This window comes from Hoplias malabaricus, chromosome Y (genome assembly GCF_029633855.1).
Source record: "Hoplias malabaricus isolate fHopMal1 chromosome Y, fHopMal1.hap1, whole genome shotgun sequence".
Classification (NCBI taxonomy): domain Eukaryota; kingdom Metazoa; phylum Chordata; class Actinopteri; order Characiformes; family Erythrinidae; genus Hoplias; species Hoplias malabaricus.
Genome location: NC_089820.1, coordinates 39334437 through 39351776, shown reverse-complemented (window position 1 = coordinate 39351776; position 17340 = coordinate 39334437). Strand labels below are relative to the sequence as shown.

Genomic DNA, 17340 nt, shown 5'->3' with positions numbered 1-17340 from the left:
TTTAGGTATGTATACTTCTGCTCAAATAACATTACTTCTGAAATAAAAAAAATTAAAAGGAGATTTTCCCCCATGCATCAGTAGCACCTTTTGTATCCTAGGAGAGCTTTAGATTTGGAACATTGCTGGGAGAATTTATAAGCATTCAACTTCAAGAGCATTAATGAGGACACTGATGTTGGATGGGGGGCGGCACGGTGGCGCAGCAGGTAGTGTCGCAGTCACACAGCTCCAGGGGCCTGGAGGTTGTGGGTTCGATTCCCGCTCCGGGTGACTGTCTGTGAGGAGTTGGTGTGTTCTCCCCGTGTCCGCGTGGGTTTCCTCCGGGTGCTCCGGTTTCCTCCCACAGTCCAAAAACACACGTTGCAGGTGGATTGGCGACTCGAAAGTGTCCGTAGGTGTGAGTGTGTGAGTGAATGTGTCTGTGTTGCCCTGTGAAGGACTGGCGTCCCCTCCAGGGTGTATTCCCGCCTTGCGCCCAATGATTCCAGGTAGGCTCTGGACCCCCCGTGACCCTAAGTTGGATGGATGGATGATGTTGGATGGTTAATTCTGGTACTAATTCCAAAGATGCTGAATGGAGGACTTCTTGCCTCTGGCCGAAACTTGACATTGGGCACGGTGTCTAACTGCTTCAGTGCATTCCCATTCCATTCATGCTTTTTTACAAACCGGATTCCAAAAAAATTGGGACACTAAACAAATTGTGAATAAAAACTGAATGCAATGAAGTGGAGATGGCAAATGTCAATATTTTATTCGTAATAGAACATAGATGACAGATCAAAAGTTTAATCTGAGTAAATGTAACATTTTAAAGGAAAAATATGTTGATTCAAAATTTCACAGTGTCAACAAATCCCCAAAAAGTTGGGACAAGTAGAAATAAGTGGCTAGAAAAAGGAAATTGAGCATATAACGAACAGGAGGAAGACCAATTTACACTAATTAGGTCAATTGACAACATGATTGGGTATAAAAAGAGCTTCTCAGAGTGTCAGTGTCTCTCTGAAGCCAAGATGATAAGAGGATCACCAATTCCACCATTGTTGCCCAGAAAGATAGTGCAGCAATACCAGAATGGTGTTACACAGCGTAAAATAGCAGACTTTTAAGTTATCATCAACCGTGCATAACATCATCAAAAGATTCAGAGAATCTGGAACAATTGCTGTGCGTAAGGGTCAAGGCCGTAAAACTCTACTGTATGCTCGTGATCTCCGGATCCTTAAACGTCACTGCACCTCAAACAGGAATGCCAGTGTCAAGGAAATAACAGAATGGGCTCAGGAATACTTCCAGAAAGCATTGTCAGTGAACACAATCCACCATGCCATCCGCTGTTGCCAGCTGAAACTCTACAGTGCAAAGAGGAAGCCATTTCTAAGCAAGCTCCACAAGCTCAGACGTTTGCACTGGGCCAGGGGTCTTTTAAAATGGAGTGTGGCAAAATGGAAGACTGTTCTGTGGTCAGATGAGTCACGATTTGTAGTTCTTTATGGAACACAAGGACCAGAGAGGACAGAGAGTACAAGGATAACCCAAGTTGTTATCAACGCTCCGTTCAGAAGCCTGCATCACTGATGGTATGGGGTTGCATGAGTGCTTGTGGCATGGGCAGCTTGCATGTCTGGAAAGGCACCATTAATGCAGAGAACTATGTTCAGGTTCTAGAACAATATATGCACCCATCTACGGTGTGCACCCACGGTGGCTTGGGGGTTAGCCCGTTCGCCTCCCAGCACTGGGATCTTGGGTTCAAGTCCCATCTGGGTGGAGTTTCCATGTTCTCCTCGTGTCTGCGTGGGTTTCCTCCGGGGTCTCCGGTTTCCTCCCACAGTCCAAAAAAAAAGGTGAATTGGCTTCTGTAATAACTGTCCTGGTTTGTGAGTTAATGAGTGTGAATTAATGTCTGTATGTGTGAGTGAATGTGTGTGTGCCCAGATATGGATTGGCGCTCTGTCCTGGGTGAAATCCTTGTGCCCGATGCAGTCCTCCAGGTGGACGGCCGTTTCTGGTCGAGAGTACGCTGTGCGCGTTTGGCTGCCGCTTCTCGCCAGTGTGAGTGTGTGTGAATTGAGCATTCTGAGCAGTGTAGATTGTAAAGCATCCTTGGGTATCTAGAAAGGCGCTATATAAGTGTAACGATAAATAAAAATAAAAAGTCTAGACATCGTCTCTTTCAGGGAAGACCCTGCATTTTTCAAGAAAATAATGCCAGACCACATTCTGCAGCAATCACAACATCATGGCTACATAGGAGAAGGATCCGGGTACTGAAATGGCCAGCCTGCAGTCCAGATCTTTCACCTATAGAGAACATTTGGCGCATCATAAAGAGGAAGGTGCGACAAAGAAGGCCCGTTGAACAGTTAGAGGCCTGTATTAGACATGAATGGGAGAGCATTCCTATTTTCTAGAAACTGGTCTCCCATGTCCCCAGACGTCTGTTGAGTGTTGTAAGAAGAAGGGGGGGATGTCACACAGTGGTAAAAAATGGCCTTGTCCCAACTTTTTTGGGATTTGTTGATGCCATGAAATTTTGAAACCACATACTTTTCCCTTAAAGTTATACATTCTCTCAGTTTAAACTTTTGATCTGTGATTTGTGTTCTATTCTGAATATAATATTAGATGTTGGCACCTCCACATCATTGCATTCAGTTTTTATTCACAATTTATTTAGTGTCCCAACTTTTTTGGAATCCGGTTTGTACAAAGATAATGCAAACTGTGCACTGAATGTCCATGTACAAACTGGGTGCTCCACAAAGTAGCTGACTTTACCTGCTATATGCCAGGGCTATTAATTAAGATTCAGTGAGATCCATTTTGTAAAATATCCTCCCAGCAAAGGGCCAAAGCTCAAGATTTGTGCATCGCCTCATAGTGGCACTTCACATTGGTGCTTTAAATTGATGCCATGTTTTTGGTACACTTAAGACACACTGGTTAAAATTGGCAGCAATTTCAAAATTTGGTTTTCTGTTTCAAATTTCGTTATTTTGTAGCAAATCATTACTTACTCTCACATGCCCCTTGCTCTTTCAAGTGAACTGGTCATGCTGGGTAAACAATCCGTTTTCATTCCACTGAGAGAAGCTTTTGCTGTATTAACTGGATTTGCTATGTCTGTACCTGTTGTCTATTACCACAACTGTCCAGAAACAATGTTTCATAAGCATTATTATTTGCTTTCAATTTATTACAAATCAGTCATGTATCTGGATATAACTATTACTTGGTCCATGTTTGGACTGAGGTCCAACATTTGGAGATACCTGGAATAAGGGATCCCTATAAACATTTGGATGTACTGTATATTTCATTACTTAAAAGTGGTTGTGAAACCATGTTTTTTTTATAACTATTCAAAATTCTGTAATGATTTAGGACTTTGTTTGATATACAGAAGTATCCATTATTTGATATCTGCATCACAATTAAAACATTATTACAGACACAAAAAATGTATTGCCTAAGGAAATACAATATTGGTAAGAGGAAGGTTGGTAACATTAGTTTCAATAGAAACTACTCCTTTAAAATTCATGGATCATAACAATGCTAGACGGAAAAAAAAAACACATACAGAGCCCCAGGTGTATTCAAGGGCTGGGAGTAAAAAAAAAAAAACAGTTTTCTGACCTCGTAGATGGCATAACCGATGGTGTTCATGTCCTCCCCAACCTTCCTCAGCTGCCGCCTGTTCTTCTGTATCAGGCCCACGACCATGCTGCAACCTGTTTGGTTGGCATTTGGATCATTGTCCTCTTCATCAAGCTGAATCACAAACTGAGGGTTCATCCAGAAAGTGTCTGCAAAGGTGCAGAAAATTAAACTGCAGTCCACAATCCAAATCACAATTTGAGTGCAATAAACAGATTACAAGAGCTGCAATATTTGTCACAGAATGCATTTGATATCACAATGTTAGCTTAGGGCGGCATGGTGGCGCAGCAGGTAGTGTCACACAGCTCCAGCGACCTGGAGGTTGTGGTTTCGATTCCCGCTCTGGGTGACTGTCTGTGAGGAGTTGGTGTGGTGTCCGCGTGGGTTTCCTCCGGGTGCTCCGGTTTCCTCCCACAGTCCAAAAACACACATTGCAGGTGGATTGGCGACTCAAAAAATTGTCCGTAGGTGTGAGTGTGTGTTTGTGTCTGTGAAGGCGTGGTGCCCCCTCCATTGCGCCTAATGATTCCAGGTAGGCTCTTGACCCACTGTGACCCTGAATTGGATAAGCGGTTACAGATAATGAAGGAATGAATGTTAGCTTAAGTTTTAAGAAAAACATAACACTGAACTTGTGAACAAGCCATACTCTGGAACATTGGGCCATCCACAGTAAATGGTACATGTTTGTAATTACTTGTCAAACATTATTGATGTAATAATTTCCTAAATGAATTTAAAATGAACAAAATTATAATATGCATGGTGATTATTAATGTTTTTTAAGGATAGCCCAAAAAAAGACTCCAGTTTTCATAGCCTGTAAAATGGTCCCTAATCATCAAGGCCATATGACTAGCTGTGGGGTGGACTTACTGCTGGCTTTACTGGGGACACTAAAGGAACACACCTGTGCCTAAAATTCAGGGGTTTCAGAATACATGGCCAAGCTGAGGTAGGTGTGTCTGTTTAGGATTAGCATTCAAGCCTATAGACCCTGAGGCTTTGGGTGGGATTCAGAAAAACATGAAAATGAAGATCTTAACATTTGAGTGAATTTCTTAGTGTGGAATAAGAATATACCTGACCAGGTTTAAATAAATTTGCCTGATGAACTAAATATGTTTCATCTTCAACCCATATATTGAATATAAGCCGCAAGAACAGACAATTTCAATTTCATTGCATTTCTTTTCTTCTTCACCCTGAAGTGAAGAAGTGATTTTGTTTTTTTTTTTACTTTTAAGTGCACAGAAAAACTTAAAAATGTTCATATTAAAATAGACTAAATTGTTTTAAATATATAAATATAGATATTTATAGGTATTTGGATAACCAAACTGGGTTAGGTTAATGATAGATTAACTTTGTCAGTTTTTAAATATAAAATTCGAATGCCCAACACAAAATTATAGGACAAGCAAAATATATATAGGACATGGGCCCTTTAAAGTTATATCTAAGGCTAGATCTGTTTATCTGAATATTCTGCTTTTAATACTGTTTATAAAAATAACAACAAGAGAAAACAAATATCATTACTGTTTAATACAATATTTCATTTAACCTTTACAAGACTATGTTGAAAGAATTTGCAGAGCTACATAAGGAGATATTTAACAATAAATTCATAAGACTGTGGTATTGTATACATTAGTCTACCTTAGTATTTAACATTAGTAAAATTCTAAAAAAACATCTGAAACATTTCCTGTGGCTATCACAGTGCCTTGAAATGTTTGTAAGAAGACCAGCTATTCCAGATGAACCATAATTAATTAGCTCACAAAAAATAAAATCATTGTACTTCAGAACTTTGGCAATCAACTGTAAAATTTTGTTCTGGGTATAATGGTACAAAGACCAGCAATCACTTTTAAGACATCTGAGTGAAATTACACAGTGTGTGAATGTTGTGCAATACTTTGGAAGGTATGGAGACAGATTGGTGGTCTGTTGTGTGTTCTGCAACTGATAGTAGTTCCATGTTCTCTGTCTGAACACAATGTCCTGTATTTGCACCTTGACATTCCCTACATTCTGTCATTGGATTATCTAACCTCCTCATAAATTTCACCTAAAAATGAACTTCTTGTTCTCAGTATCAGTTTTGACTGTAAAAAAAACAAATGATGCAGTACTGGGTGGTGCCTTATAGAGTAACAGTGGTGACAATATATATGGTTCACAAATTTGGCCAATCATTTATTCATTCATTATCTGTAACCACTTATCCAATTCAGGGTCACGGTGGGTCCAGAGCCTACCTGTAATCAATAGGCGCAAGGCAGGAATACACCCTGGAGGGGGCGCCAGTCCTTCACAGGGCAACACAGACACAAACACACACATTCACACCTACAGATACTTTTGAGTCACCAATCCACCTACCAACCTGTGTTTTTGGACTGGGAGACAGGGAGAACACACCAACTCACAGACATTCACCCGAAGCGGGAATCAAACCCACAACCTCCAGGTCCCTGGAGCTGTGTGACTGAGACATTACCTGCTGCGCCACCGTAACTTTGGCCATTGAATACAAAATATAAACCTGGGTTACTTTTATTATCTTTAAATAAGATTAATTTAGGATTAATGTGTAAAAATACTGAGAATGATGGGACATAGAATTGACCAAAGCTACATTCTAGTACATTAACACCATTTAGGTAGCATTCATTTAATAAAGGTTGGTAATATAAAAATAAAACATTATCCAAACTACCACTCATCCTGACATTGATATTTCAAGGGGAACCTGTTGTAGATGGCACCATTATGTAAGAAAACAATACAGAGAACAGTCGATTATCAGGCTTTGTCACTCTAACATGATATCCACAGAGATGGGGTTAAACCACTTTTGATCATATATATATATATATATATATATATATATATATATATATATATATATATATATATATTCAAACACAATAATACCTAAAATGAAAGAATACACAGATAATAACAAATATTTAAATAAGTGTGTGCAACTTCAAGACAGGTTTGTTGCAGCAAAGTATCAGATTCATTTTTGATTTTCTATGCAATATCCAGTTAAGCATTATCCACAATATCAGCAGAGTTCTATAATTTCTACCAATACCCTGGGAAACATTAGAGTCCAAGTAAAAAAAAAATCTAGAATTTGCAGAGGCTAAATTAAAAATATTGGCATTAAAAACACAATCTCTTACTGGGATTGTTACGGCAGCCTCCAGCAGTTGAACCCCTCCTCCATGTGCCGTTGTAGTTACACACACTCCAGGGTCTCACAGCATCACTGGTGATGGCATCTGGAGTAAGAGTGCAGATTTCTACACGGGAGTACTGCTGCATAAACTCTGAAAATGACATCCTAAACACAAACAAAGATGCACACACACACCCACAGAAATATTATTACAAACATAGAATGAAAAACCAGGAACCAATATACACATAAGAAAATGTTGTATACTTCATCAGCCCAACAAAAGAAAATTATTATATTTGGCATAAAGTGCTAAATTTGAAAATGTAAAACTGTAACTTTTGTAAGAAACTGAAAATAAAACCTATTAAATATCTTTCATAAAAATGAAAATACAGAATCAAGGATCTAATCTTTCTCAGTACTATTACCAAAATTCTCCATCTTCTGCATTGGCATTCGGCCGCTCTGAAGGGTCCACAGAGTTCCACTCAGATGACCTGCAAAGATGGAAATAAAAGCATTCACATTTATAGTTCGCAACACACTAGTAGAAAACTATACTCTGCCTCTTCATCAAAACTATTGTCAACACCTGTCTAATAAAAAACAAACTATAAGTAGTAGGGATAAGTAAAAATATCTGTAAAAATGCCTGTGAAATTGAACAATGTTTAGAATGTTAAGGCCATCTGGCTTTCTGCTAAAGTGTGCATTTTATATATATTTTATATAATATAAATATTATTAATACATTATATAATTATATATTTACAGCATCATTTCTTTTTAACACTAACCCAGGAGTATCTAATTCAATATTCTGTATCTTATCAATATTTATGCATTAGAATAACTACTGAAAAACAGAGGTTGAATAATGCAAAAAGACATTCCGAATTGTAAGTTCATTATATTTTTACACTCTTATTAGAAATATGGGATATCAGGATTAGACCACAATTCTCAAATTTTCTTTATTTTCTTCAATTAAATTTATATATTAGAGTTTATATTGGAGATTAGAAAGGATGATGAATATTACCCATCACTCCATGTGCCTGTCCACTCCACCTGACCCCAAGGATTCCTCATTCTCACCAGCTTTTCTAGCCTGCCACGGTAGTGTACCTAAATCAAACAGAACACAAGCCCTTATACTAATACAAAGATATCCATATACTCTCTATCATCCACACATCATTTTGTATAAATTAAAACAGCGCAATATTAGTCCAGAGAACACAATTCCACTGTTCCTCCATCCAGTGCTGTGGGTCTTAATATCCCTCTAGCCATTGCTTGGTATGATTTCAGTGCTTTCAGCCTCATAATACAAGCTATGCATACACAGTTAAACATCTGTCCACTCAGTGGATGCACCAATTATAAATGGCATTTCATTGATTGCCCATAGAAATGAAATAGGAACCCTGTCAATGCAATAACACAACAAACCCACAAAAAACTACAAACAGCACACAGACAATATTTGCCTTCCTAGCAGATCATTATCATTTCGCTTTGGTGTCAATTGTCTTTTATATATTTATTATAATAACTACTATTTACTTTCACACCACAAGCTGCAAAACAAGTTTCTGCTTAGTGTCCTTCAATCTCTAATAGTTACTGTTGCCTTTCAAGTGCTTTGAGGACCTGTACCTCAGTGGCTCCAGTGAGAGAGTAGGCATGACCTTTCACCAACTTTTGACGAGTGATGGCCTCTGAATCGGCAGCACTCGTTATCTAGAGACACACAAACCGACACAGCATGAATAGTTCATTCAGAGCAGATATGTAAAAACCAAGCAGTTAGCAGGGAATTCAGAGAAATGTCTCACATCGATAGAGCAGCCCAACAAAGCTCCAGCCTCCAGGGCCTTTTGGATGATCTGGAACATGTTGGAAGGAGCTTTTCTCAGCTCGTAGCTCTCAGCTATGCCTCCAGTGAAGTCTTCAAAGCCCTCTGAGGTGGAACCTCCAGACAGGGCCTCATAGCACCCGTTAACCCTGAGACGAAAGTCAAAATCAGCAGGGCAATGGAGTGCTAACAACGGTTTATTGAGGTGAGTAAAATATATACAGTTATTATGTAAACATTTTTACACTGCTCTTTTTCTACAGTAACAACTGGCTTTTCACTAAATAATTGGAACAGTAACAATACTATTAGTGAGGTCAGTTACTAAGTAAATATGTTCTAGGTCACAAAAGCAGCTGAAAGCATGCAATGCAATGCAATGATCTGCAGCCCAACACTGTGGGTCTTTATAACCCTGTAGTCGAACTTGTAGTTGAACTTTTCCCAAAAACAAAACCTGACTACTTATACATTCCATAACTCTAAACCCTCTATCTTACATCTGCTCCTTAATCTATTATTCCATTTATTAATCAGAATAACTGGAAACATTAACAGGTTAATGTGCTGGTCTTTTTCAGTGCATTGCATATCATTTGTGTGCATTTATGAGGGTGAATTTCTTGTATATGTAGCATATTTGGTGATTGTATTCTGCTAGATATTATAACAGTTGAACAATTTGTTGCTAGGCAGTAGTAGTCCATAAAAATAAAATTGTAACCCCTGTATGTGAAACATTCAAATATAAACTCCCCAAGTTAGTTGAACTGTGTTTTTAATTTGTACATCAGAACATAGTTTGCCATCAGCACATAGCCAACCAGCCCAGCAAGTGATCCACTCTGCCAGAGTGAGAACACATGACAAAGCTTCAAACGGAATGCCCTATAAATGCTGGTTTTCTGACATAATGAGGTCTGCGGTTAGTAGTGCTCCTGAGGCTAAAATGTAAGCAACAGTGTTTTACACACGCAGAAACACACACACACACAGACACACACTCACTTTGCGTAGGCCTTTTCCATCAGTGCACTCCAGAACTCACTGCCCTCTTCTGAGTGGACAAACAGCAGCTTGCCGTCCTTCACTGGTAGCCTGTCATCGATTACAACATCCACCCATTCACCATACTGCCAGAACTAAAAAGAGTGTGGGCACAAATGCAATTTAGATTTGTACTTCAGAGTATTTGACATAAAAATGAAAAAGAAATTGTCTAACGTGTCCATATTCAGGATACAAATGTCAAAATGAAGTTCATGAATACAAGGATTATAAAAATGCAACTAAAACTGTTTGTATATACCTGCACATAGGTGATTTCTTTATTTTTACCATTCCAAATAATGGAAAACCTTTAAAATGGGACTGCACAATATATCTTTTTGTATCGTCATAGTGACAGTCACATGACAGGACATGCTATGTCACATGGAGCACAGTGTGGATGAGGCTGGTGCTGCATATAATCATTTTTTTTAATCATACTGAGAAACAGAAAAGCATAGAGAGAGAGAGAGAGAGAGAGAGAGAGAGAGAGAGAGAGAGAGAGAGAGAGACAGACGTCTGAGGTTGCAGACAAATTCTAAAGTTTACTCTTAACTTTATTCATAGATGAGCCCCTTATGAAGAGTAAAACACATGCATTAATAATATGACATGTGGATCATTGACTTCTTGTGCAAATTCCTACATTTCTTAATATTGAACAAAACATTTTTCCCAATATCATGCAGCCATACTTGAAAAGCCCAATAAGCCTCAAATATATCTGCTACCTGGAACAATAATAGCTGAATGCTGTTAGACACTTTCTCATTTAACCTGATTTTAACAGAATATATTTTTAATGGGAAATGTATATGCAGATGTTAAAAGCCCAGTTGCAACTCTGATGCAGAGCAACTGAAATTCCTACATACAACACTATCCACACATATCACTGCCAATAGAAAAGTGGAGGTAATGAAGCACCTCCAGCACCTCTTGTACCTGAAAGTGAAAGATACCGGCATAACTGGACCCGAAATCCTGATTACTTGGGACCACCCTAGCTAGGACATCCTCATTCAGAGTGAGAGAGGCAATTGCCGCAAGGAGCCAACAGTCCCCTGAAAGAGAGAGAGAGAGAGAGAGAGAGAGAGAGAGAGAGAGAGAGAGTGTCAGTCATTAATAAATAATGTATAATGATGTAAACACTGAAAATCACCATCACTATCTTGATGCTTGAAGTACACAGCTAACAATATCACACCACACACTAAGTGACTGCTATTTCTGGTCAAATTTGTTAAAAAGTGGGATCCCTCTGTTAAAAAATCCAATATTTATGATAAGACATTTAAATTGTGGAATGGAAAACAACATGTTTTAAATAAAACAATCAATAAAATGTTTCATTGTACCTCTTTTAATAGATGGTAATGGTAATGGTAATGTCCAAAAACCTCAAACACCAAATAAAACTAATAAAAAAAGAAAATTTGCATTTACATTTGTTCTCAATTCTTGTCCTTGTGCCCTGCATGTTGTAGTTGTCTCCTCACTCCATCAACCCCACTTCAATTATATGTTAATTACAATTAGTTTAAGGAGCAGAGCAATCTCAAAAATATACAGGACAGAGGATACTAACATGCCATGAAATGTGTGGAGCGTAGAATACTCCAAATAACAAAAAAGTACAATTTTTTAAAATTACTAGTGTTTTTTTGGTGTCAAACTAGAGCAGCTGAACTGAGGAAAATGTATCATGGTTCTGCTGATTTTTAGTTTTGATAATATCGGAGCCGAGTTTCTTTGGCTCCAGGAACTCAATTTCAACCCAAGAAGATCACAGACTTGGCAGGAATCCTGAGAACTATCTTTCTGCATTTGTACTTAGCTTGCACCAAAGTAAACATTATAAAAAGTATTTAAACAGTTTATACAAATGCCACAGCAACAGTGCAATTTATTTATAAGCACATTTAAAATAGCCGAAGCTGACCAAAAGTGTTGTACAACATAGAAATTAAAAATAAAAAAAAGACAAATAACAAATAAAACAGTAAAAAAAAAAGTGTACGTTGAAAGTGAAACTGAGGCTAATGAGAGTGACTGATATTTAATCACAGTCATAAGCAAGCGAGAAGAGATAGGCCTTAAGACACCATACGGTAAAGAGATCCACAGAAAAAGGATGGTCACCCTTGTGTTTTAAACGAGAGTAATGATTGATTTTTAAACAAATGATTTTAAAAGTATGATTTTTAAAACCATGATGATTTTCTCATAGATTACTCAGCATTAGTTGACCTATGAAATGTATGCGAAGAGATGTTCTGCTTTTCATGTAAGAAACATGACAAAGTGGTCCCACACAGGGCTTGCACAATTTGAATAAATTACTAGAACTGTCAGTTCATTGCTGCCTATTGCAATTATGAAATGCCATATATTAAAAGACATAACAAACATACTATACGACTATGAATTAATAATATCACATGAGCTGATATTTCCCTCAAATCAAATATTCATCTAGACATACATTTAAAAAGACATTCTTAAATATGGGACTGCAGTCTCTTGGGAGCTATATGGAGAGGCTATGCGGACACATTAAAATCTCAGGTTTTATTGAATAAGAAATGTACAGTGGTGTAAAAAAGTGTTTGCCCCCTTCATGATTTCTTATTTTAAGAGTTTGTCACTCAAGTGTTTAAGATAATAAACAAATTTAAATATTAGTCAAACACAACAAGTAAACACAAAATGCAGTTTTTATATGAAGGTTTTTATTATTAAGGGAGAAAAAAATCCAAACCTACATGTCCTTTGTGAAAAAGTGTTTGCCCCCTAAACCTAATAACTGGATGAACCACCCTTAGCAGCAACAACTGCAATCAAGCATTTGCGGTAACTTGGAATGAGTCTTTCACAGCACAGTGGAGGACTTTTGGCCCACTCATCTTTGCAGAATTGTAATTCAGCCACACCGGAGGGTGCCTTTAAAGTCACAGCATTTAAATAGGATTCAGGTCAAGACTTTGACTAGGCCATTCCAAAGTCTTCATTTTGTTTTTCTTCAGCCATTCAGAGGTTGATTTGCTGGTGTGTTTTGGATCATTGTCCTGCTGCAGAACCAAAGTTCGTTTCAGATTGAAGTCATGAACTTTTTTGGTAGACAGCAGAATTCATGGTTCCATTTATCACAGCAAATCTTCCAGATCCTGAAGCAGCAAAACAGCCCCAGATCATCACACACCACCACCATATTTTACTGGAGGTATGATGTTCATTTTCTGAATTGCGGTAGGTTTATATTTTGTTTTCTCCCTTAATAATAAAAAGCTTCATTTAAAAACTGCATTTTGTGTTTACTTGTGTTGTCTTTGATTAATATTTACATTTGTTGGATGATTTGAAACAAACGTGCAAAAAAAGAAATCACGAAGCAGGCAAACACTTTCACACTACTATGTGAATTTTGTTAATTGTCATGTCTACTAAAAAGTTTCACTTAATGTATTTGTTAAAATTTAAATATGTCAAATATTTTTAACCCCAATTCAATGCCATTTCTTAATTATTTATCTGCAACATTGTTAAACAATTATAGGTTTTGATGTATTAAATTCTGAATATATTAATTCTTCAATTAAAAACTATCATACTTTCTGTGTCAGTTTTGCAATAACAGTAATGATTACAAACTATATGTTGTGCTGCTCTGGTTAAAGAAGATTCTCTATACTATTCTGAAAGCACAGAACAACACATGCAAATACTTCTGCTCAGCCAACCAGAGTCCAGGACCCTGTGGTCATGAAGTCACGCAAGCACAGAGCTATAGTTCCTCTTACTTAGAGCCATAAAAGCAATGACTGTGTGTGCTAGTATGAGAGAGTGTGTGTTCTGTGTCAGCAGACAGTCTCCTCCTCCTTGAGTCTAACACACGGATCAGATTTCATCTGTGCTTTAGGGGGTTTTGTGAGAACGGCAGGTTAGAAAATAATGAAAGCAACCACATTTCTGCACTGTTCTTGTGTACCCTCACAGAGAAAGGCTTGTGAATGCATTTAATCTGATCCAGAACCATCCATTTAAGTATAGTAGCATGAAATCACCAGTGAAGATATAACTAGTCTTGCTGGTTAGATCAAGACCTGAAAAGCCTAGCTTTGGTTGATTGTCAATAGCTAAAACCCATTTTTTAAATAACTGTCGCTGATATTTAAGTAATAATGAGGCAGTCAAGCATGTGAGTCCAAAATATACCTTCTTATTAAAATACTTGAAAGTAATTTAGATATTTGTTAACTGCCCAGTGTTTCTATTAGGTTCCATGCCACATTTCATGTTACCCTGCCTAATAAATGACACAAGGCTTTTTTGACTGAAAATACAGAACATATTTAAATCCTCTGTAAGAAAAAAATACAATATTTCAGTGTGATGTTATATAATAGTTTCCACCAGTAGGCCACAATAGACAATGTCCCAACAAAGCAGGTGGTCCAAAATATTCCCAGGTATGACCAATATTTACTATACCATCTCTGTGAGCTTCTCCACTACAATTAATATTTGTTCTGCCTGATTCTGAACTGCAGAATCTCTGCTCAGGAGCCTCACTTGGTATGCAAACTGTAAAACAAACCAGAGCACCGACCAGCTGCAGTCCCACCTACTGAATTTGTTTTTCAACAAGGTCAGTCAGTCCAACAAAATCTCAAAATATATTAACTTGTTAAATTATTAGATGGAAATATTATTGTTATGTAATAAATTTGTTGCCATGTGATGTTTTAGAACAGATTTGCAGAATTCTATATAACACTACACTATCACAGCAAATCTAGGTTGATTTAACAGGTAAAATTATGGCCAAGGTCAACAAAGCAAATTTATTAACTTTTATTAACAAATTCTCCATATTTTCAGATGGTTCTGTTCTTTTTTTATGCATTTGACATTTTACAATTGCAACATCAATGATACCTTTACTTAAAATGCCACTTTGTGTCCACTTTTCAGCTTTCAAAGAATGAACTAAACATCTAGCAATCACTCCTAATTCTTTCCCCATGACTAAAGATACTGGGCACACCCAGCCACTCAAGTAATCTCTTTTATTCTTGAGTTGCTATTTGCACTGATCACATAAAAGCACAACATTCAGGTTTTCCTTTACTGTTCTCTACCTAAGCTATCTATGATGGAGGCCAACATGTTTGTTCACTGTCAATGTGGGTGTGTACAGTCATATTTAAAAACTTGAATAACCTACCCTGGTCAAACTGCACGTTCTATTGATTTTCTGCATGGAAATATATTTAAATACTTTATATGTTAGAAAATTAAATATGATAGTTTTGTTAGTTTCAGTGCTGAGTTTAGCACTCGGAAATACAGGAAATCTCAAATGTGCAGAATAAACATATGCTTTTAATGTTGTCTAATATGCTACTTTCTGTAAAAAACAGATTTTACATGAAAAACGCAAAATCATATTACCTGAAGGGCAAAAGATTTTTCAGTTCCCGTTTTTATGCCCTTGATTATATAGTCAATATTTTTTTATAATTATCATACAATTTAAAGTAAACATTAATAATGGTGCTACTAAAGGTTCTTTGAGGGATGCCACAGAAGAACCACTTCTAGTTCCATAAAGAACCATTTTAGCTGATAATGTTTAAATTAGAAAAGAACTTTATGATGGAGATCAAGGTTTTTTAACCCTTTAAAAGTGTTCTTCACATTTACACATTTCATAAACAAGCATATTTCTCTATGCAACCAAAAGTGGTCCTTTTATGGCATTGCTCAAAGAACACTTTGTAGCACTCTTAATTTTAAAAATGTACCCATAAACGCTATTAACCTTAAAGTTTATTTTGTTCCATGTATGCAACTATGATGGTTCAAGGCCCAGGTAATTATCATAACTTACTATTGAATTCTAAAAGGTTTTAAAACAAGTCAAAGGTTAAAGCATTTGTTTGTTTGATTTTTCTACAGACCTTTTTTTGTCTAAACGTATCTCATGAAAATGCAACTAATAACATTTGATTGTTATGTTAATATACGCATGTAAAAGCTTCTAGAAACATGTGCAGTAACTTAAATAAGCAATTAATAATCACAAGCAGATAATTACATAATTATTGTGATAGTCTTAGCAGTAATTGGAAGACAGAACAAAATTAATATCAGCATTTTGTAAATGCTGATATTAAATGTAAATTGTGCAAAATAACTGTTAAACCCCTAACATACACCTCGGAATTTTATTTTTTAATTATAATGCACGGCACATGTTGGTACTTGCATACATTAACCTGATTACACTTCATTTGTATTGTATAATAAACTGTAGGAATACATACAGGTAACTACTAAGAATGAGCCTTTTCAGGCCATCAAATTTCTGTGAAAGATTTGAAAATGTAATAATTAATGTATTTTACACCAAAAAGTACAGAAATCCAGCTAGATCAGTTTCTCAGTATTGCTCCATGTTAGACTGTTAGACAGTAATTATTTTATATGGGGGTATAGTTGTTAAGGGTAGCTGGTTGCTGATCAAATCATAAACGTCCATAGCAACCTCAGTGTTGAGGTGTACTATTCAACAGAATTTTATGGCTGCAGGTAGGAAGAGAGTGTTGTGGGCCTTATGTGAAGCTCTAATGCATTGGCATAGGATATTTTACATCTTATCTTGTGTATGATTATAATTAATAATAAGTAATGCCATGAAATCAGATCTGACTGAAATGCCCATCCTTATGTACGTGCCATATCAAGCTTATTTGTTGGAAGGAAACATGTTAGGTGCACATAAAATGTTCTAAGAATGAACAGGCAGGCTTTTTAATTGGAGTCAAATAATTCACTCTGTGAGCAAGACTCACATAATGAGTTTTACTGGCTGAAGAAGTTTCTGGCAGCACTTTATAACCACTGCTGGGACAACCACTGTATTTGTGTTTTATGAAAGGCGTGTGTGTGTGTGTATGTGTGTGTGTGTGTGTGTGTGTGTATGTGTCTGTTTGGGTGGGGTTAGGCTTGGTAAGGTGAGGAGTGCCACTTCTTGACTCAAAGATAGAGCACCAAAACACTGTCAGCAGTAAGAAAAACATTGATGATTTTGACCTCTGTATCTGGATTAGTCCTCACTTACCAAGGGCTCCTTGGCAAATGTCAGTTCTCGTGGCACCCCCAACGATGAACTGGGGCCTCGAACACAGCTCCTGCACATAAGAATAAGCTTCAGCAGACACACCTTCCTCATATTATAGTGTTATATATATATATATATATATATATATATATATATATATATATATATATATATATATATATATATATATTAAAAAAAAAAGTTAAATAAAAAAGGGAAAACACTACAGTCCTTTAGTTGTTAGGACAACTTCTTCAGCTCGTCATGATTTACAATTTAAGTTTTGATTGTATTTCTGTAGTTCTGTATCTATTGTATTGATATAGAACTTCAACACAGACCTCTCTTGTGTCTGTGTTGATTTAAAAGAGCCTTAATGCCTATTATAAAGATATGTATTTGCAAACAAAACGCCTCACAACCCTTGAA

The 17340-nt window shown here is 36.9% G+C and overlaps 1 protein-coding gene across 1 annotated transcript in view; it reads right to left on the bottom strand.

Moving 5' to 3' along the window:
• LOC136677720 (calpain-2 catalytic subunit-like) overlaps positions 1–17340 on the bottom strand; it is a 35134-nt gene that overhangs the window by 17181 nt on the left and 613 nt on the right. Inside the window, exons 2-10 of the mRNA XM_066655318.1 lie at positions 16912–16981; positions 10731–10849; positions 9744–9877; positions 8716–8884; positions 8537–8620; positions 7917–8002; positions 7303–7371; positions 6876–7036; positions 3649–3818 (exon numbers count right to left, since the gene is read on the bottom strand). Coding sequence (XP_066511415.1) covers positions 3649–3818; positions 6876–7036; positions 7303–7371; positions 7917–8002; positions 8537–8620; positions 8716–8884; positions 9744–9877; positions 10731–10849; positions 16912–16981 — 1062 coding nt within the window. The remainder of the gene's footprint in view (positions 1–3648; positions 3819–6875; positions 7037–7302; positions 7372–7916; positions 8003–8536; positions 8621–8715; positions 8885–9743; positions 9878–10730; positions 10850–16911; positions 16982–17340) is intronic.